Source organism: Cryptotermes secundus, unplaced genomic scaffold (genome assembly GCF_002891405.2).
Source record: "Cryptotermes secundus unplaced genomic scaffold, Csec_1.0 scaffold478, whole genome shotgun sequence".
In the NCBI taxonomy this organism is placed as follows: domain Eukaryota; kingdom Metazoa; phylum Arthropoda; class Insecta; order Blattodea; family Kalotermitidae; genus Cryptotermes; species Cryptotermes secundus.
The window spans coordinates 24,427-47,581 of NW_019721767.1; the positions used below are offsets into that span (position 1 = coordinate 24,427).

At 38.2% G+C, this 23,155-nt stretch overlaps 1 protein-coding gene across 1 annotated transcript in view; it reads right to left on the reverse strand.

Annotated features, from left to right (window-relative positions):
- Positions 1–3,824: 3,824 nt before the first annotated feature.
- Positions 3,825–23,155, reverse strand: part of LOC111875701 — a gene marked incomplete at its 5' end in the record, with an annotated part of 30,962 nt that continues 11,631 nt past the window's right edge. The window contains 8 exon segments of the mRNA XM_023872147.2: positions 3,825–5,924; positions 9,862–10,004; positions 10,724–10,876; positions 12,757–12,890; positions 14,609–14,742; positions 17,803–17,973; positions 18,353–18,494; positions 21,400–21,591. Coding sequence (XP_023727915.1) covers positions 5,726–5,924; positions 9,862–10,004; positions 10,724–10,876; positions 12,757–12,890; positions 14,609–14,742; positions 17,803–17,973; positions 18,353–18,494; positions 21,400–21,591 — 1,268 coding nt within the window. The 3' untranslated portion in view covers positions 3,825–5,725.

A 23,155-nucleotide genomic window follows, 5' to 3' on the forward strand; every position in this document is an offset into this window, starting at 1 on the left:
CAGAAACATAACATCGGAAATTTCCCTACTAGATTAAAATACTCTATAGTAAGACCAGTATATAAGAAGGGAGATATAGAAATTATGGCAAACTACAGGCCGATTTCTCTGTTGACTTCATTCTCCAAAGTGTTTGAAAGAATTATATATGATAGATTGCTACAACACATAGAAACTAATAATATTTTGGCAACTGAGCAGTTTGGCTTTAGACCAGGAGCATCAACAGAAAAAGCCACCCTTAGTTTGACTGACGAAATATTAAAATCACTAAATACTAGGTTGTTGACTGGAGGTATTTTTTGTGACTTATGTAAGGCCTTTGACTGTGTTGATTATGTTATTAAAGAAGCTGAAGTTTTATGGAATAAAAGATGTAGCACTTAAATTGATCACATCCTATTTAGAGAGTAGATACCAGAGAGTGAGTTTAGATAGTAATAATAAAAATAGCTCAAATTGGGGATTGATAAGGCGTGGGGTCCCACAAGGCTCGATACTAGGACCATTACTTTTTTTGCTCTATATCAATGATCTACCAGTATCAATAAACAATGGAGCAAGGATGGTCTTATTTGCCGATGATACTAGTATAATCATTAATATGTACTATTAATTAGACAGAATCTCAAGATACTGTAAACAAAATATATCAACGTATAAATGAATGGTTTACTTCCAATCTTTTACTTTTAAGTGTAGAAAAGACCCAACTCATGCAGTTTGTAACCAAGGCTAATATGCTACTTGAATTAAATATAATGAACAGAAATGAGAAAACCACTAATGTGTATAATACTAAATTCCTCATATTAATACTGGATAATAGTCTCTCATGGAAGGTTCTTATAGACTTAACTGTATCTAAGCTAAGCTCAGCCTGCTATGCAATAAGAATAATAAAGCCTCTCCTGTCCCAGGAAGTAGTAAGAATGGTATACTATGCTTATTTTCATTCGATCATGACCTATGGGATAATATTTTGGAGAAATACTTGTCATAGTGCCTTAATTTTTAGATTACAAAAGAAAGCTATAAGAATAATTAAGGGGATTACAAGTGGAGAGTCTTGTAGGAAACACTTTAGAGAACTAAAAATATTAACATTAAAATCACAATATATTTATTCACTCTCTTTATTTGTGATCAATAACAGACATTATTTTGAAACAAACTCTGCCATTCACAATGTTAATACCAGGGCAAAACATGATTTACATCAACTGCTATCTCAACTGATAGTTTTTCAGAAGGGGGCCTATTATGCGGGAATAAAGGTGTTTAATGGCTTACCAGCCACAATAAAGGAGATATCTCAAAATGATGAACAATTTAAATCGGTATTAAAAACTTTTTTATTTCTTCACTCATTTTATACCATGGATGAATACTTTTGACTATAAGGATTAAATGCAATATTATATTACACAGGCCAACAGCTGTTTTGGTGCCGGGGTATTTGGAGCTGATTTCATATGAATTTGATGCCCTGAATTCAAATATGGCATTAGTTTTTGCCTAGGAGCTCAAATTTTTAAGATATAACATTTTGGTGAAATATACGTTACACTATTTTAAGTTAAATCAGTGGATCAAATAAAAAAACTCAACATGGAATTTTTATTACTATATTATAATTATATTTTTATTTTATTATATTAAATACAAAGATAGAGGAAAAAATCATCGACTATATATAACAGTCAAACCAACTATAGTCACGGAACACTACGGAAGCTTCTTTTTCGTGACTTTCTTGAATGTATTTTAGAACAGTCCCTTTTTAAACTCCAGCAGTAATCTGCCATCATGTGTGTATCCCATCTTCCTTGGTAGCGGTCCTCCATAGTTTTAATATCCTGGTGAAATCTTTCACCTTGTTCCTCACTGGTGTCTCCTAAATTTTCAGGAAAACTATCTAAGTGACTGTGTAAATAGTGCACCTTAATGCTCATGTTACAGCCAAGGGATTTGAAACTGTTAAGCATCTCGTTTACCAGTTCAACATAGTTTTCAGCTTTGTGTTTGCCCAGAAAATTTTCGACAACTGCAACAAATGAAGTCCAGGCTTTTCGCTCAGCCTCGTTCATCGAATTTGCGAAGGCAGGATCCTTAATGAGTTGTCTTATTTGTGGGCCGTCAAATATTCCTGCTTCAATTTTTTCCGTACTCAACTGAGGCATTTTCATTTCTATATATGCAAAGCATGATCCGTTCTTATCAAGGGCCTTTACAAACTGCTTCATAAGGCCCAACTTGATATGCAGTGGAGGAAAGATGATTTTCTCTCGTCTAACTAAGGGATCGTTAATGATATTCTTCTCCCCAACGTACATGTTTTCTCTCTTGGGCCATTCTTTTCTAACCCAGTGGTGTGTTTTGTCTCTGCTATCCCAGAGGCACAAAAAGCAGGGATATTTGGTGTAACCACTTTGCTGTCCAAGGAGAAAATTTACCATTTTTAAGTCCACACAAATCACCCATTGATGTTCATGATACTTTATCTTCTCTAAGACCAAAGCTATGGTGTTATATTCTTCTTTCATTTTCGTGGAGTGAGCAATTGGTATTGAACCATATTTGTTTCCATTGTGTAGAAGGACACATTTCAAACTTCGCTTTGAGCTGTCAATAAATAGGCGCCAATCATCGGGAAAATATTCAGGAAGAGCCATTTTTTCCAAGAGTCCTCTAATTTCGTGACAATATACAAGATTGTAATCTTGAGAGAAGAAGGGTAGCAGATCCGTTTCTCTTGTGCGGTAAAAGGAAATTTTGGTTTCTTGTTCCAGTAAATTTTTGTCGTTCAACCTAGAAGCCAGTAATTCAGAAGCTTCTTTTGACAGGTTGAGATCTCTGATGAGGTCATTTAACTCATCCTGGTTAAAACGTTGAGGGATTGACGACATCCCTTCATAATCACTGTCACCTTCATTACAATCAGAAGGGTGATTAGAGGGAAAATACTCATCCTCACAGAGCTCTGGTAGCTGGTGAAACGTTGGGATCGGTACTTCCTCTGAGTGAGGAACTGGGCGTCTTGCAGAGGCTAAATCAGGATAAGTCCACTTGCTACGGTTGTTTCGATTGATTCCAGTAATATTTACTAGGCAGAAATAACAGTCATCGAAGTGGTTCTTGGGTTCTCTCCAAACCATCGGTACGCCGAATTTCAGACTTTTTCTTTTCCCGGTAGTCCACTGTCGTAAATGTTCTGTACAAGTTTTACAGACCTGATGCGGTGCCCAGGTTTTATCCTGATCACCAAGCCTAACACCAAAGTATACAAAATAAGCTTTCTTTACAAAGTCACTAACAGTTTTTCTGTTTTCTTTTAACGTGTATTCTCCACATATGTAACAAAACACATCAGGTTGATTTATACAACTTCTTCTTCTTGAACTCATTTTATTTCAATTCAGGAACACAAACACAACAATCTTCAACACAGTACGTTTTAGGTTAAATTTATAACAACTCTTTTACTTTTATAAACAAATATCACCCGAAGCCAACTTCGATGTACCCTGCACGGCGAGAACATATAAACTAACCTCAACTCTAGTGGAAGCGTTCAAGTTCACTTCACACCGGACAGACAATGCCATCTAGTGGATTTTGGGGGAACTCAGTGGACAGCAGACTAACAATAGGGCAAATATACAGGAACCAATCCTTGCATATGACAATTAGAACTGCACATTTTGTGTAGAACTGCACGTTACAAAAACGCTGATCTAAAAAAGTAGAGCTGGTAGAGAAAACTGATTTTATATTTAGATTCAGCGCCTTAAATATAACTAAAATTAGTTCTAAAATCCTAGACACCAAAAAAAATTTTTTTTTTTGTAGGCCTGTGTTATATTTTTAAGATACAAGATTTAAATCGTAATTGCAACATGACTGAATCTGGAACCAAGTTTAATGCATTGTGAATAAAATAAATGTTTTATTTTGTATCTATTAGTATTATAAGTTGTTTGTATATTATGGAACCTTGTCCTCAAAGATATTTTAGATACCTTAAATTGTACTGATGAAATTTAAGTTAAATAGGTGGCATTATCATGTGTTTTGCATGTTTATAATTACTGTTATGATGGTGAATTGTTGTTATGTATATGAGGTTTTCTGTTATAGCATGGTTCTCTGGATGTTTTTAAACTTACATCTTTATACCTGTGCTTTCTGTATTCTGTTATGACACTGTCCTTATGGACATTTAAACTATATGGACGTGTTCTATATCTGAGGCAATATCGCCAAATGTAGATCTTGTGAACAAATAAAAAATGAATGATCACATCACCTGTAAGCTTTCCATAATTTGGAATTATATGATGAATGTAACCAGTGTCACTTTGAATTAATGCAAATAATCTGATACCCCACTTCATTTTTTTGGGGGGGGGGGGATTAAAAGTCTTGACAATTATTTTGTGCTTGAACCAAACTGTTGATTCACTTATTACAATGTTTTTACCTGGTACAACATTTTTCTGAAAGTGTTTCTCTATATGTTTTATCACCCCATGTACTTTCCTGATTTCTTGATGGACCGACTGCTTTATTTGGTGGCATCATTTCCCACCCACCAACATGCAACAACACTTGTATTGCTATCTCTCTCACTTTTTGACATTTCTTTGCTTGATTCTTCACTTGCAGTTTCTCCTTCAATTTCCCAATTAATCTCATCATCATGGTCAATATGGAGTTCTTCACTTAACATATCACTACTAGATTCTTCATCTGCATCACACAAGGGATTACATCTAGTGTCTTCAATCCAGAGAGCCATCGTTCGGCTGCATGTTAAAGCATGCTGCTAACACATGACACGCCATAATATATAAATGGCATTTGTTCCTCAGGAAGTTCAAATTATGATTTCCAGATGGCAGAAGGATGCAGACAAAACATTCATGTATCAGTTGGTATAGTCTACAGTGCCAACTAATGACATATGATCAAAATATGACCATAGAAACATGAAACAGACTTTGTTGATAATGTATCAACATTTGACAGGAAAGGGTTAATAGAAACTAGAAGTCCATAAAAAATAGTAGTTTATGAACAAGTTACAGTAGATAGTGCAGTACTTATCATCGTTGTCGTCATCATCACCATGACCACCATCATCAATAATTCATGTTTCACTAAGATGGGCTGTTCTATGACAAAGTTTTCTACATGTGCATCTGTATATAAGATCTTTCCATACTTTTGTGCACAACTTCAAATTTCTGGTTTCCTTGTTCCACAACTCTAAATTAATGTTCAGTGAACTACTTCTTTCAGCCGTATGTGTTCTCCTATTCTCCCTGTACTTTGATTATTTCATTTACTACCTACACATTTTATTCTACATTCATTCCTCTGATAATTCAAAGCATACCTAATTACCACACTCTGCAATTAATAAATTCCATCTCTTTAATGCAAGAATTCACTGTGTAATACTACAGCTGTTTGAATAATGGTGGCTGGATGTCTATCACAAACATACATGATATTGAAAAAATAATTTGTAACAATGTACCTACACATTTTTTAATAACACATCTGTCTCTAAATTCGTGATTTTACAAAAATAAGTATATTCAATTTATGCTGTACAATGAGGAAAATATCATTTCAAAATCAATGTTCCACCTTCAAATTAAATTATAAATGAGGTGAACTCATACAAAAATGTTTTTGCATGCAGTCTGAACACACATCACACTAGTTCATTCAGAACAAAATCTTGTGCACTTTTGTATGTAAGTACAATGTGTTGGAGTTTCTCCAGCATTTTCATTCCTTGTTTATGGGATCTGGATGACTTACAATTATAATTCACCATAGTGCACATTTTATCCAAAAGGTAATGCAGCCACAGAAGATTTGTGTATGGCTTAAAATGTTGCCAATTGTTCCTGAAAGTTAATTAAAATTCCATTTACTGTAACATAAACATACAAACACAACTCAACAAGTCAAAGTCAAAGCACACTGTGACTGACGTCGAGTCAGTCAGTAAGTCTTGGTGTCGAGCCCCATCTAGGGCTCATGACCACATATTAATTATTACCGTTTGACCGTTATGGTCTTATTTTTGTGGGGCGCCCTCTCTGACGAGAGGACGGATCTGTCTTTTGTATATGCTTCTGGTGCTCGCCAGCGCAGTCCTTCTCAGATCCAAGTCCTTGGGACTCGCAACAATATTTTACTGTCTCAGATATGAGACTTTAACTCAACAATTGTTAAAAAATGAAGAGACATCAAACCTGTTATATAAGGAAAGATTAAACAATGACAAGTAATATTATTTTGTGTGGATTATTTAACCATGCTGTCAGTATTGAGTCAATGTAACATCAGATGGTGGGATGAGTGATCAATGATGAACCGGAAAGGACTTGGAAGAAAACAGTTCTTGCCAAACCAGGGTACTGCCCTGGCATCTGGCTAGAGGGACCAAAAAAAGAACCCTCAGTAAGGATGACTATGTCCCAGCTGAGACTTGACCAAACACCTCCAAAATAAGGGTTACCCCCAGATCATACCCCACCATTTCCTCAAGCTATTCTCTGTCAAGTTCTTCCCACCCAAAATAATTCAGTTACATACTTTCATTGCATACAATCTCTAGGTTACCCCTCAGTTATTGCTGTCACAGATAAGCTGTCCCTCATACTTTACTGCAAACTTACAGGGATCACTCGTAGCACAAAGCAACACTCAACACCTCACCACAGGCATACTACTCGAACTTAAACTTGCTGGCCTCTGCTAAGCCAAGACTGCCTGCTAAAGATGCCAAAGCTGGTGGCAGTATTTGCAGTTACACAGAAAACCCACAATAGTGTCCTCAAATAACATTCAAACAGTAACAGGAACAAATCACCTAAATACTGATGTGTCAGACTTGATGCCTTCTATTTACAGGAATGCTATACTAATTCACTGACAAGCTGATCTTTTTGACACAAGTACCCAAGCCAATCATGTGAGCACATAACATACATACAAAGGGTTAAATAAAGGTAATACACTGTACAATCTAAAATACAATGGGAATAGGAACCAAACCACCAGATGTCTCCCTGAATCACTGACACATGCACAGACTAGCCATAGGCCAGTTACATGTCCTGCTCCATCAGTGACCCATGAACATAGTATATGAGACATTAAAAAAAGTTGTTTTGGCTGAATTTGCTGTTGCTTTGCACTCTGTGTTTAAATTAAGTTTTACTCATTCATCAATGGCTCTGCAGCCCTTCGTTGGGCCCTGGCCTCTTATTCAGTTTTGTAATCATTTTTATAGAGATGGTAGGACTCTTTGGACAAGTGACTGGCCCATCACAAGACTGCTACCTACACAAATGACAACACAAACACAGAATAAATGCACACACAGACATCCATGACTTTGAGTGGGATTCGAACCCACAATCCCACCATTTGAGCAAACAAAGACAGTTGATGCCTTAGACTGTGGGGCCACTGTGAGTAGCTTAACTGAAGTTTACTTATCCCTTATTTTCACTAGGGTGAACTGGTGATATCCATAAAGCACTGAATATTTTCAACAATTCACATGATCCTTAATCTGACAATATTATTGGAACCATAAGGTTTACTGAAGATATTGTGAAAGTATCATGCAGACAGTTCTGTAAGATTGACACAGTGCATAAAATGTAGAATTTCCACTAAAGTAATAACACTTCCAGGACCTAACCAATGAAATTTAACATTGCATTACAGAAAAGGGGAGTAGAATGGGCAAGCATATACTTAACTCTTTCATGTCAAATTATATATCATGCTGAAAACAATTTTTATCATAAATCCAGAAGATTCAACTACATTTGTGACACAATACACAGACCAAAAATTGAGCAAGAAACAGATACATAAATGAAATTCTGTAATACAAATGATGATGCAGAGTGCCCGCAGGGAAGGTGACATAAAGTATTGATTCATTGATTAATTAATTTTTAAGAGCACTGACCGGTATGACAAAACTGGATATGGTTAGAAACAAGTTTCAGGGAAAAATTAAATACTGCTATTAACTAAATATATGCTGTGAAGACATATGAGGTAGTGGAGGTAAGGCTTCACCATTAGGTGGAGGTGAGTGGTAAGCTCCATGAGCCCGTTGTTTTATGCCTGAGGAAACAGCCTCAAGTACCCACTGGATAAGAGGCTGGGAGGGCCTCAGAGCAGTTTGGACACTGTAGAGAAGAGAAAAAGCTCTTGCTCCTGCCAGGAATCAAATCAAAATTACGAGGGTCTTACTGAAAGTCATGAGCAACAATTTTTTGTAAAGTAACATGCTTTATTATTGACAAACCAAATACACCACCTCAATCTACAGACCTTTCATTATTTTTCCACATAATCGCCACTTCTTTGTACACATTTCTCCCAGCGTTCTGGGAGTTTGAAAAATCCGTTCCAGCCATCCGAAGACACTGAAGCACTGCTTTCTGAACTGCCTCCCTTGTCTCAAAATGTTGTCCACGCAGCTGATCCTTCACAAATCCAAAAAGATGTTAGTCCAAGGGTGCCAGATCAGGGCTATAGGAGGGGTGAGAAGAACTTCCCACCCCATCTTTGCAATTGCTTCCAATGTGAGGTGAGCGGCGTGGGGGCGAGCGTTGTCATGCAGGATGATGATGTTTCGTCCCGGATGTTTATCACACAATGCACGAAGGAGCTTGTGCAGCATCTGGACATAACGAGCAGCATTGATGGTTTGCCCAGGTTCTAGAAATTCGGCCAGAATAAACCCCTCCGCATCCCAGAAGACTGTGTCCATCACCTTCGCAGCTGATGGCAGTGCCTTTGACTTCTTTTTTGATGGAGAATGCAAATGGTGCCATTCCATACTCTGCCGTTCCGTTTCGTTTCAGGCTCGAAATGGTGATACCAGCTTTCGTCACCTGTCACAATACAGAGCAAAAAATCATTGCCTTCATGTCGATATCTCTGCAGCAGTTCTGAGATGATGGCTTTTCGCTGACCTTTGTGGTCTTCAGTCAATAACCGTGGGACCCAACGAGCACAAACTTTCCTATAGCCCAAGCTTTCAATCATCTCCTGTACTGCACTGTGCCCTATTCCAAGTTTTTGGACTACTGTGTCCACAGTCACATGCCTGTCATCTTGAATGATCTCATCCACACTTTCCTTGTTGCGTTCAGTTGAGGCTGTTTGAGGACAACCGCTCCGAGGCTCATCTTCGATGCCAGTGTTCCCATCTTTAAAATGTTTCACCCATCTTCAAACACTGCTCGCATCCATGCACACACTTCCATAAGCATGCTGAAGTCTCTGGTGAATTTCTGCAGCAGGGATTTCCTCTTTCACAAGAAATTTGATGACAGCAAGCTGGCGAAACGACATATCGTTGTCGGCCATCTTGTTAGGAGTGATACTGGTCAAGTGATGCAAGTTATTGACGTCACAAGACACTCAAGGTTAACACAACAGCTGGTTCCACCCACCACCGTACTCTCTTTCGTCTGCTGTTCCCAAGTTGCATGCAAAGAAAAGTTGCTCATGACTTTTGTTACAACCTACGTACTTGATCATCAAGCCTGTAGTCTTTGTGCATATGTGTGCATCCATGCGGGTATCCATTTGTGAATGCAGTTTCTTCACGCAGATGAACAGGCAGACATGTTAAATAGAACATGTGTTCACATATTTTAAAACATTACTATCACTGACTATTTATATAACTATGGACTTCATAAAGGGATTCAGCCAGAAGGAACTACTTTACATATAATCTACACTGTGAAGAATAAAGAGGCATATTTGAATAAAACTATTATGAAGTACAGAACTTACAAAGTGTGTTTCTGCATGAGACGATAAACTTCAAATTGGTAATCACCTTCACTGGTAAACAATTCTGGATCCTTTGACAGGTCATTGTAAATAGAACAGCCATCATATGCCATTCTAGACAGTGTAAAATCAATAATAGTCACCTAAAAAAATAAATTTAAATTATTTGCAAATGTGATTATTATACTGTGTTCCATTTACAACAGTCCTTTCAGACACATGGCATTCTTAGACACTAGAAAATGTTTTTCTGTGTAGCAGTCACAGTGAAACATGATATTTTTTTGAGATCTGCAGAAATTCATTACTTTCTTAAAAAAAAACCTCCACTGCCATTCTTGTTCATACGATTGTGTCCTTCATTTCACCAACTTCTCCTGTACTGTTTCTACTTCTACATCACATCCAAAGTCCTGATTTTGGATTTTATTCCAGCTTCTTCATTTCTTCAGATTTTACAATAACTTCATTTCAGTTGTCTATAACCATCTCTCATAGTCCACTCTGTGCTCCATTAATCAGAGCACAAAGTCGATTCGTTCTATATAATATTACCATATTCTTTCTGAAGTGTTTCAACTCCAAATATCCCTAAGAGTCCACTAAAATTTCAGGATTCTTAATTGTATAATATGTAATAACATTTTCAATATAAATATCTTATCAAATCTTCCATTCTTTCATCTGATGATGTGGGTTGGCCATAAGGATCAAAAGCATATGAGTTTGACATGCCTGCTCTAAAAACAGAACAGTATTCCATAAGTGACATTTTGAATGAAAAATACTCTCTTATAGAACTCCGGTCATGCAATTGAACTCTGATAATATGCTTTTTATGTCACAAGCCTTCAGTACTCACCTGAACTCCTTTTGTAGGGATACTGTACTCTTTCCCACATATTCTAAATGTGACATTCTTTTCAGCAGTTGGTAAAACAAGGACATTTCCCCAGTGCAAGTCACGGTGTTCAAATTCCAGGACCTGCTCTGCAACTGCAAGCGCACAGCCAGTCTAACGGGTTGAGAGAACACACCATATTCTCATACACATAAACAAAAACTAATGTGTACTTTATTATACCCTACATGAAATTAACAGTGAACTAAGAAGAACTGTGGACATCAGTATCTTTCCTTCTGCCTAATGGAGTAAAAGACAGTGTTACATGAAGCAAAAGTTGTGCATAATAAGTATGAAATAAAATACAATCAATATCAGGATAATTACTGAGAGATTTCTGATTATTTAAATCAATGCTGCAAACATAAAAAATGAAGTTCATATATTAAAGAGAATTCAAAATTACAAGTCACAACAGGACAGACACTTTAAAGGTGTCAATGACTTTAATTTTTAAGGAGGCTGTTGATGAAAATAATGACAATTGCATTTAAAAAAAATCGGGTATGGAAAAATTAAAAACAATCACAGAAACCTGTCATGACATACCACCTGAAAAATTAAAACCCAGTATCATCAAAAAAACTGATCATTCTGTACAGGGCGACATGTGACGATCTTCTTTTGATGGAAGAGTGTGAATCTAGTCATGACAGAATATTCCACATGCACCAGAATCCACTCATCCACCACAGGAAGCATTATCGTGTTATACACTGCAGGAGCCAAGGTTTTCCTTCTCAGTGAAAATAATAATAACCTTTTGGTTTTACCTTCTCATTACTCACAAATTTGCCTTTTAAGAGTTAATTTATGTAACTGCTTTGTACAGTATTGGACTGCCTCTGTGGCCTAGTGGTCAGAGTTCGTGGATTCAATTCCAGGCGCTACCAGATTTTCTGAAAAGTAGTGGGTCTGGAATGGGGTCCACTCAGCCTCCTGCGGATAATTAAGGAGCTACTTGAACGGAAACGTTACGGTGTAGAAAACAGAAATTAATGGTCATGGGGATTTGTTGCACTGACCACATGACACCTATATCTGCTAAAGTTGGCACTAACTTCGCCGACAAGCAGCAGTCGCTCGGTCAGCATAGTTCACTTGTGGACTAAAGCCACGGAGTTTGTTCACTTGTTTTGTTATGTACAGTATGACATTAACAAGTTCTGATGTGATATCATGGAGGAGACTGCCTCCAGGTATGAATACACTGGCCACTGTTTCTTTGAGAGAGGCATAAAGAAAATAACAGGTATTTTATTTTGTTTTGTAAAACACAACTAAAATGCCATAAAGGACATGGAAATGTAACATATCCGTGGCTACATTACTGTCATCCTTTTCAACGTGAATTCTGAAGCAAAAATGTATAGTTCAGAGAGACCACGATGTCCTTACTGGCATAAAAATCCTCTTTACAGCATATCATACACATCCTTTAACTTGCTACCCACTAGGTTTTTAACTCCTGGATTCCCAACTACTTGGCTTTTCCCATTTTATCCACACAGTCAAAAGTCTCTTTACAGCTAACTTCAGCCATCCTTTTAATTTTTCCTGTGTGAGTACGTCATTCCTGACTATTTTCAGCAACCTGGCTTCACCAACTTCACCTATACAGGCTCTCCAACCCTTCAACTGTATCATTACCTTCAGTTTCTAACAAATTTCATTACTTTTATTTTCTGTCTATTCATGACTGAAAATCATCATTTCTGTCACTTTCATCTCATGAACACCATGCTCACACATTAGTGCCATATCTTGTCACAGTTATGCAGGCAGTAGTGTAGCTATCTGTAGGCTGAAACTGAGGGGCCAGACAAATTGTGTCCCTGGAAAATTCTGAAGTCTTAAAGTGGCATCTCCACCTTCAATCTGGGTATGAAAGATGGGCAATCTATAAAACAGAAGGTCTACTTGGAAGCTTACAAGTCAGAGAGCTTCACTGCCAACATAAAACACAGCTACGGAATGCAGAATGGCAATACCTGAATAAAAACTGAATGTGACTGCTCCACAGTGCTGAAGAAGTGTGCTTCTAAGTCACATCCTCCAAAAGCCAAGACCAAGATGATATACAGTTGATCCTCCTTAAACATTCTTGGAGAATCATTCTCAGACCCTGAATGCATTAACGAAATAAATAAGTAAACAAATATATAAAAAGCCCGATGTAAAACGGTCAGAATATCAACATACTTGAAATTTAGAACTTATATATATCCATACAACTACAGCATGCATAAAGTCTTCTGTTTGCTCATTAGTTACTGCTAGGCAGTGGCTGCTTACAGTGCAACTCCAGACTGACTGCCAACCGCTGAATCTGACCGACCAACTTGGCTGGCTGTTAAACTGCCATTGGCCCTAGCCTGCACAGTGATTCTTGGTTCCATGTCCCATGGAACTCATGCCGTCATTTTACTGTCTGACAGCTCTGGGAGCCTTCATAATCCCCTGACTAACGTTTCCCATTGGTCCTCGCTAGATAGCCTCAGTGCTGAGCACACTCAAAACACTGCTTCCAACAGCTCCTCTTGCCACTTGGGCCATTACTACATGGAGCTAAGTAACTATCAAGATACCCCTGTTAGTATACCACACTTCAATTGAAATGCAGGATTGTAGAAGGGTTGAAATAGAAGCGGATGTACAACAGATAGTTCAAAGCTACGGAGCAGGGTTAGTTTAGGCCTATCCCTTATGCATTCATTCATCTAGGAAGCAGTGTGCTTTACAAAGGAGAAAGCAACATAAGCAAGTAATAACAGTTTCTTCAATATCTTGAATATTACAAACTGTCATTAATGCCAAGTCAAGCAATTTGAATCTATGCGGCACCTGCTAGACCGACAATGCAGTAAAGGGTAAATTTGTCCCTGTGCTTAACTATTATTTTTTTTATTGCTAGTGGGGTGGGACTAAGTCCCTTGTACTGCGGCCACTTCTGGCCTATTGTACCAGCCCCAGATGATAGGTGAGGGTGACTGTGGAGCAATTGGTGGAATGAATATTGGCAGGGGAAACTTAAGTACTTGGAGAAAACCTGCCCCAGTGCCACTTTGTCCACCACAAATCCCACTTGACCAAACCCGGGATTGAACGCGGGCCACCGCGGTGGGGAGCCAGTGACTAACCGCTTGAGCTATGGCGCAGCCTCTGTGCTTAACTAAGCAAGCACTATGCCATGAAGGCGTGGGGGAGTGGATGTATAGATCCACATTTTTTTGACTCTGGAACTAGCTGGAGGCGGTGCACAGAAGAAATCCTCATAATTTCCTTGGATTTGAAGAAGCCATCATAAATTTTACTGAAACCACTCTTTGATTAAACTAGCACATCTTTGCAAACAAAATTCAGCAAGTAAATGTGTGTCCTCAAGCACATGGAAGCCATAGCCTACAACTGCTGTACCTCAGGTAAAAGTAAAGCTATCCCTGTAACAGGCCAGGGACACCCACAGAACTGTGAGACATGGGGCTCCCACATTTTCTAAACAATCGACTAAGAGATGGCAGGAAGGTGTCAGCCTTAAGCACTGGCTGCCCTTTATCCCCAGGAAGATTAACAATAGGTGGAGAGTGACTTTATGTTCACCCCACATATCAGATCATTTATTAGGAAATTTTCTAATTTGACACATGCCCTGGGTTTTAAAGCACAAATTTCATACAAGAGGTGCCTCTTGTATTTGTAGAAATATCATGTTTGCTGCAAGGCAATAGTAAATGAATAAAGACATTCACCTTAGCATAAATATCTTTTAATGTTTTCTTTGGAGAATAAAATCATGGGAATACACATGTCCTCTACAAATGTGCTATGTTTGCTGCAACTTACCTTTGCAATTATCATAATCTTCCCATAGTCTAATAAGTTCTTCAGGGTAATTTCCATGAACACAAATGCAACGTTTTACTTCTGAGAAACTGCAAGTTCTGTTCTCTGTACCATTACGAAGACCACTGAGTTCCCTGCAAATTGGACAGTTAAGAATGAAAGAAGATACTACCGAAAGTATGAACTAACAGAACCAACTGCATAAATCAGAGTCCCTCTTAAGATGTTAACAACTATACAGTTAGAGAAGTAACTTCCATCCCTCTGTGGAACCCAGAAGTTAACCACAGTACTCATACAATCCTGCAGTTACAGTGTTTTAACATTACAACAGACAACTTTCTATGTCTGTGTTCCTTTCATGAAAATATAAATTTCTGTATATTCCACAAAATGTACACAGATTTCATATTTACAAAAAAGTGTTCACCAGAGTTATGACAATAAAGCAGCAATTCACTACCATTATTGCATACCACTCCAATTAAAATGACAGGATGGAGGTAAGTCACAATGCTTATGTCTAGTACACCAGTTCTCAACCTTCTGATTTTGTAGCACAAATAAGATATCAGTTCCTTTGGCACCACACTAGGATTGGAAAAAAAGTAAAGGTATCCCTATAACAGGGCGTGAAGGACCATACAGTTGTGAGATGTTGAGGTTCCCATATTTTCTAGACAATTGGCTCATAGGTGGTGGTAAGGTTGTCAACCTCATGCGCCAGCCACCCTTTACCTCCCCAGGAAGATTTCTGGTACTCATTTCTGTTAGAGGCTGTGTCGACCCAAGGGCCATAGTGCAGCTGGAAGGATTAGGTAAATTGAAAAAATTCACCTCATCTGGATTCGATCCCATGACCTTCCAGCTTGTAGCATAATGCCTCAACCAACTATGCTACCGGGAACTAGAATTCATAATGTACTAATTACCTAATTAAGCACTATGCCACGAAAGTGCATGGGGGAGTGGATGTCTATATCCACATTTTCTTGACCTCGGCACTAGTTGGAGGTGAGTGGTCAGCTTCAGGCTTCTGCCGCTTTATTCCCAGGAAGAGCCCCCAGTACCCATTGGACCTCAGATCTAGTTGGGATGATGTGGAGAAGAGAAAATTCTTGACCCTACAGGGACTCAAATTCTGACACCCTAGGTCATCCAGCCCATAGCCAGTTCCTACACTGATGGCACTATTCTTATTTTTGAAACAGTGCAATGTATTTTTTAAAAATATAAAATCATCATAAACCAGAAAAACAATGGAATTTTGTTAGAAATATCAATTTGGAAAGCTGATGCAAAGGCAGTGGTTTCCAAACTTTATACATGGTGGTCCCTCGGCTCAGCAGATCATCAGCAAACTGAGTTTGGAGGAATTCATCTGTGCCAAGGACTGCTGTCAGGTACCTTCACTGTCACTGTTAACAGCTCTGCCAACAGTAGTTAGTTAGTGTGCAGTGAGACCTGTAGTGGTCCATTGTGCTTCCATCTATGATTTCTACCAGTCTCTATATCCTACCGGCATTGGTGCTTACCATCAGTCCCGCCCAGCCAGCGAGACCAGCTCTACTGGCTGAGAGGTATCTATAATGTTTCCCCCATCTACCGGAGGTATTAGTGACTGCTGTTGGGCGGGAAACATCCGCAATTTTGGCTCAGTGACCTCCTTTGGAGGTATGAGGTTCTTTTACGTGCCGTAAAGATACGACATGGGACCCACGGCTTAAAGTCCCTCCCAGAGGACTTGTTCCCTGAATTTTTCCGCCCTTAAAAATTCGACGACCTCCGCCGGGTATTTGAACCTGCGTACTACGAGTGATGAGGTGGGAACGTTACCTCTAGACTACGGAGGCCGCTTCTGCCAACAGTAACTGCTACAGCTCTTCTTGCCTTTCAACTTTCATCCATATGTTTATCATTATACTTCAACTAATTACTAAAACATATTCAATTATTTATAACATGATATTAACAATTAATGATTTTTTAGCTAGCATATTTTACTTTGCATAATCATTCTTCCCTTCAAAGCCTCTTGACATATTTGGCAGAAGCCTGCAGCATGTTAGTCCCTTACTGCAAGCGATTATTAGGTATGCGTGTGAGAATGACTTTTTTCAATTCAGAACAAAAATTTGGAAACATTTTGAGAACTGAAATGAAACTGAAATTTTTCTCTACCAGACCAATTTATCCACTGTAAACAATATGCACTTCTTTTAAAATGCACTGAAGTGTACTATTTATCCCTTCCAAAAACAGAAGCTGACTCCATCCACAAAAATAAAGAAAGCAATGAAGAGACTGATTATGCTGATTGGTGATTTGTCTTACAACTGCCAACCATTCATGGTAGCATAGCTGATTGAGGCACTATGCTACAAATCAGAAGGTCGCAGGTTCGAGTCCCGATGAGGTGGGTTCTGTTTCAATTTACCTAATCCTTCCAGCTGCACTATGGCCCTGGGTTGACTCAGCCTCTAACAGAAATTAGTATCAGAAATATTCCTGGGGGGTAAGTGTGGCCAGTGTGTAAGGCTGACAACCTTACCAACTCTATGAGACAACTGTCATCTCTTAACCCTATAGGCCTTCACGGCCTGTTAAAGGGATAGTGTTACCTTTAGCTTCTTACTGCCAAACATTACAAATCTAATGGATGTCATCTGAGTCCTACTATGCAAAGAAAGAACAGTTATCTGAAAATTATCGAATTTCAAGACTGAAATATCATCTGAGTAGGTATAGCTTTTGTTTTAATTTCAGACCCAAACATATACAAAATATAACTTGAGCACTGCTCAAAGTAAACACAAATTTTGTAGGGATGTCACCTGATATTAATAAATTACTATATCAAACAATATTGGCAGCATAAAATTACTCTTTGTTATTTAAAAGTACTGAAACATATAAACCCGAAACATATATCAGTTTGTTAGTGGGATGAAACAAATGCATGTATAACCATGACAGCTGGGTAATAAAAAATAAAGGGCATAAGAATGAATTTAATTAATTAATTTAAAGTTATATACCGAAAAAGCTGATATAATATAGATAAAAACATCTCCAATATCAATATGGAATTCTACATCAACAAACATACCTATAATTTTGTAACATAATCAACAGAAATGCTTTACCAAATGAGACCAAAGACAAGATTATGACCACGTATTTCAGTAACTTACATGGCAATTACAATTTCTGATAGTATCTCCTCGAACTTCTTCTGTGGCTCCCCATTAACAATAGCATCACCTTCAACAGGAATTACTTTGAGGACAGACCTCTCCTGTTCCTCTGCGAAGAAGACTTCACCATAAACACCTTCACCAATTTTCTTACACGTTGACCAGTAGCTGAAACAATAGCTTTTACTTGAATGTACCAGTACCTACAGAAACTGTTATGCTCAGAAAGATGTTTCTTTTTTACACATGGCCATCTACAGGCTTTATGCTGATGTAACAAAATATCCACACACCAGAATTTTAACGTACAAACTGATTATAATGCTGGACAATACAACATGCCCATCACTTGGATCACTATACCAACTACTTGGTGGTAGGGCCTTGGTAGAATATGTATCTTATATACCAGCAACAATTACAATTCAAAAAATTCTATTCAAATCAAAATTAAATAAAAATTTGATGACATTCTTTGCATATAAGCTAGCAAGATTTCACTGCATTGCAGGAATCAGAAAAATAAATAATCTCTTGTAATTTCTACCTTGCAGGAAAGGCTTCTGAGAAAGAAATGGGTGCAAGCTGGCAACATCGCTGTAACACAGTATCTCGTGCAGTGACACAAACAAGAGGTTCCTCACTAATGCTGAGCAGTTTAAATTCTTCAATCTCTTCAGGTAGAGTTACTGTAACAAACATCCATCTATTTTTATAATTTGAAACAAAAAAGAAATGATTTACGGAAAACTGGCTGAGAAATGCAATCACCTAGAGCCACTACACTGAAAGTATGCTCAAGTTATTTCTAGACATCTAAGCACACATAAACAATCAAGCCCATACACAGGAGTGAAGGTTTTAGAATACCTCCACCATAGCCCTACAAGTCGTAGAAGATGACGAAAAGGGAACCTGGTGTCTGGGGGCATAACTGGGCCCTCCTGTCATTGGGGGATAAAAATAGAGACCTAGTTCTCCAGGCTGGGGGCTGGACATAAGGCTGATGACTTTGCTCTGCAAATAAAATTACTGTTTCAAAATACAAAGAAGTGAAAACCAGAAGGTATAATTCCCTGTAATGGACAAATCTGGCAGGATCTTCTAAGAAAGGGCAGTTTTGACAATTATAATGATGATGATAATGATGATGATGATGATGATGATGAAGGAGATGTTAAGGTTATGAGCTGCCTTCAACTGTCTCAGAATAGGGACAACCGGCATGCCCTTATGAATACAGTCATGAACCTCAGTGTTCCACCATAATGCTTGAAAGTCCTTGATCTGCTGAGCTTCTGAAGAAAGGTGATACACCATGAAGTGAAGTTCAGCTTCATTTTCTCGTAAGATAATCTCCCTAAATTTAACCAACTATAGGTTCATCACAGAGTTACAAATATTGCACATGTGGGACTCCTTCCTTTCTTCAACTAATGGCAGATGGGAACAGAAAGAATAAAAAAAATAATCAGCTAAGTGGCAAGCAGTTATACCCAGAAGACTGGGAACCACCCAAACAGGCAAATATAATTTCACATAACTGCTACTATTCCGAATTACACATAGCTGAGATACTACCAACAAGGTTAATGACTATGGAATGCACAACTGGGGTTCAATTTACAGCATTTGTAGGACTTTTCATTTCACCCTCATGTCAAGACTGGTTTGGGACCCAGGTTATGTGGACATTTCCCCTGGGCTGTAGTGCCCAGAATATGAAACTTGACACCTCCATTCAGTGCATTTAGTATATATTCCATACATACACCTTCATGGTGTGTTAATATGGTCAATTTTACCTTTACTTCTATTATGAAAGGTGTCCACAGGATTTTTAAGGTGGACTGTTGTTACAAAAGGCCATTCTAGCATATTCTACTTTCAACATCTCTGCACTCACACACTCACTCACTCACTGAGCTGCAAATTGTGCAGCTACTCAAGGACTTCCCAGCATTTTATGGAACCCAAAGGTTCATTACCGTGTTTACAAGAGCCCTCCACCAGTCCCTGTCCTGAGCCAGATCAATCCAATCTATAACATCCCATCCTATCTCTCTAAGATCCATTCTAATATTGTCCACCCACCTACATCCTCGTCCTCCCAGTGGTCTCCTTTCTTCCGGTGTTCCCACCAATATCCTATATACATTCCTCATCTCCTCCATTCGTGCTACATGCCTTGCTAACCTCATACTCCTTGACTTGATCATTCTAACTACACCTGGAGAAGTGTACAAGTTATGAAGCTCCTAATTATGCATTTTCTCCAACCTCCTGTCACTTCATCTCTCTTTGGTCTAAATATTCTCCTCAACACCCTGTTCTCAAACACCCTGTCTATGTTCTTCCCTTAATGTCAGACACCAAGTTTCACACCCATACAGAACCACAGGCAAAATTATAGTTTTGTATATTGTAATTTTTATGTTTTTGGCTAGTAGACAATAAGACAAAAGGTTCTGAACTGAATGGTAACAAGAATTACCCGAGTTCCATTTCCTCTTAATTTCCTCCTGAATCAGGTTTCGATCTGTTATCACTGTTCCCAAATATCCGAACTGTGCCACATTTTCAAAACATGTGTTTCCTATCTTTGTCATGATTTTGCCCTGCATTTTGGTGACGAGACAGTAACATATACTTAGTTTTCTGTGTTTACTTCTACACCAACCTCGTTACTTGCGTCAATTAAAGTTTGTGTGTTTTTCTTTATGGTATCTACATTATCACCCAGTAGATTCACATCATCGGCATAGACCAACAGCTGATGTGTCCTGTTTAATTTCAGTCCCACCTGGTTTCCCTGGACCTTCATAATTGCATATTCTAAGGCAAAGCTGAAAGGCATCTCCTTGTTTTAGACCACTGTGCATAGGAAAATTATCGGACAAATGTTTACCTATATGGACTTTACCATATGTCTTGTTTAAACACATCAACATCTCTGCACAGAAATTTAAAACTTATCTAGAGATCAAAATTCATAGAAGAGTTTGCTATGGTGGGGATGCTTTATAAGACTTAAAGAAGAGATGAGATGATAACACCAAAAAAAGGATGCAGGATGTGCATGCGTGCACACACACAAGAGCACCAAAATTGAACTGTTGAATTCTGCACAGGGTCACAAATGGCTAGCATTAGCAACAACGCCACCAGGAACTAGTTAAGAGGCCTGTGAAGAGCTGGATGGCAGTGGAAGATGATGTATTATCAGTTTGCTTTATCTGCCAGTATGGGATGTATCACTGAACCACAAAGTTACATTCTTATTTTACTTTTCGAAGTGTTAACTGGGCTAACATATTTAAAATGAACATTACACCACTGGCTACCACACATACTTCTGTTGACCGATACTGTGTTATCGTTGTTGGAATCATGGTATAATAAAGAAAACAAAAGATCCACTAGCTGATAGGGCTTCTTGAATTACTTAGTGCAAAGAGGGACTACTTCCAAATTACCCCAGTCTGAGAAAACCACATAACAATACTGTGATCTACTAATGCTTTTGTTTTGTCATCAATGTGGGGTGGTTAATTAAAAAAGACATGCAGTCTCATAAAATTTTATGTAACATACCAGTCAGTTCACTCCTGCTGTTACTGGCAGTTTTGCTAGGTGAAATATGATAAACAGCTCGAAAACTTGGTGACTTTGGGTCATATTTAAAATGTGCATGATGCGGCACAACTTGATGTGACAATCTTCTAGATGACTGTCGCCTCAATGACTTCTGCTTCTTTATAGATTTAACAGAAATGGACTGTTTCCCTGAAGAAGTAAAAAAGTCATTAAATATACAACAAGCCACATATTCAAGAACGTAACCCAATTTACTTTATGTTATACCACTACCATCATAATTTGTGTGCTTCACCAACACTAGACTGATCAAATCAAGCAGGATGAGATGGGGTGGGCACATAGCATGCACAGAGCAGATGAGAAATTCATAAAAAGTTTGCCAGAAACCCCTGTATTAAGTCATGCTACAGTTACTAAAATTCACACAGCCATCACAGTGGTACCACTTACATAAGAAAATTAAAACAAAGGTTGGGGTGGGGGGGCCCTAGCAATATGGTCATTCAAAGTTTCATGAGAACATCTTAATCTGCCCTAAGGGTATTACAAAGATAACAAAGACATAATCATGCAATAAGTAAGACATGTGCAACCTACAACTTATGCGGCAATTGTCATTTTATTTGGAAAACAGGTTTATTTCTTTAATTTATAATAAACATTCTGTCCCTCATTCCTTTCACTACAATACAATTTGCTCTCTTGGATTCACATAACCATCCTGCTGAGTGAAAATACAGATTAAGTGCTTTGCTAATGTGTACACATTCAACTACCAAAAAAGATGGCTGATGAGCAGTGGAAGGAGCTTCAAAGACTAGGAAGCTTGACACTGTGTTCCCAAACTGGTCAGTTATTGAGAAAGAAATTGCTTTAAATTAAATATTAAAGCTAACTTACAACCTTCATCTGATCAGTTCCTAAGTATTTTCTTCACAAAAAATCTTTCGACCACATTGAGACATGACAGTGAACTGTATTATACACAGTAACAATAATACATGACAAGTGCTGAAAATACTGTGATGCAACTAAAACAAAGAAAAAATCATGCAAAGCTCACATCCATCTTCATAAAGTTCATATCTTCATCGACTGCACCTCTTTATGGAGGAGGAAGGAGGAGGGGGGGGGGTTCAACAGTTTCAGTGGATTAGAAATACTTGCCCAAGGTAACGATTACAGGAAGCACAATAGATCACTGCAGGTGGCTGTGCAAGGGCCGAAAAGGCCCACCCCTTATACATTCATTCATTCATTCATACATTCATAATGATTACAGAAACGAACTATGAACCTCAATAGTGCTAATGAAGCTAGCTTCTCCAGGGGACAAGATACCAAAGCTCGGAATTCCTGATTTTAGAATATGGAGTTACACAACAAGCTTGTAACCTAACAAAGTCAAAAATATATGACTCACCAGTTCGAAACAACAGCCAGACAAGAAACAAACAATTCTGTTCGAGTGACAACCTTTCTGGCTTACATTTGGGCATCGCTTGGTTAGAATCTTAGATTATACATCGACTAACCTGAGGTTTTTCACTGTTTTCCTGCCCCTTGAGACTAATGCTGGGATAGTACCTTATATTAAGTCACAACTGCTCCCTTCCACATGAATTTCAATTCATTATTCACTACCAACCATTCATCTGACACTATATAATCCTACCTTACTGAGAGCGTCATTAAAACTACAAATAAATAAATAAAGAAAACAGCCAGATGAAACATAAACTAATGAACT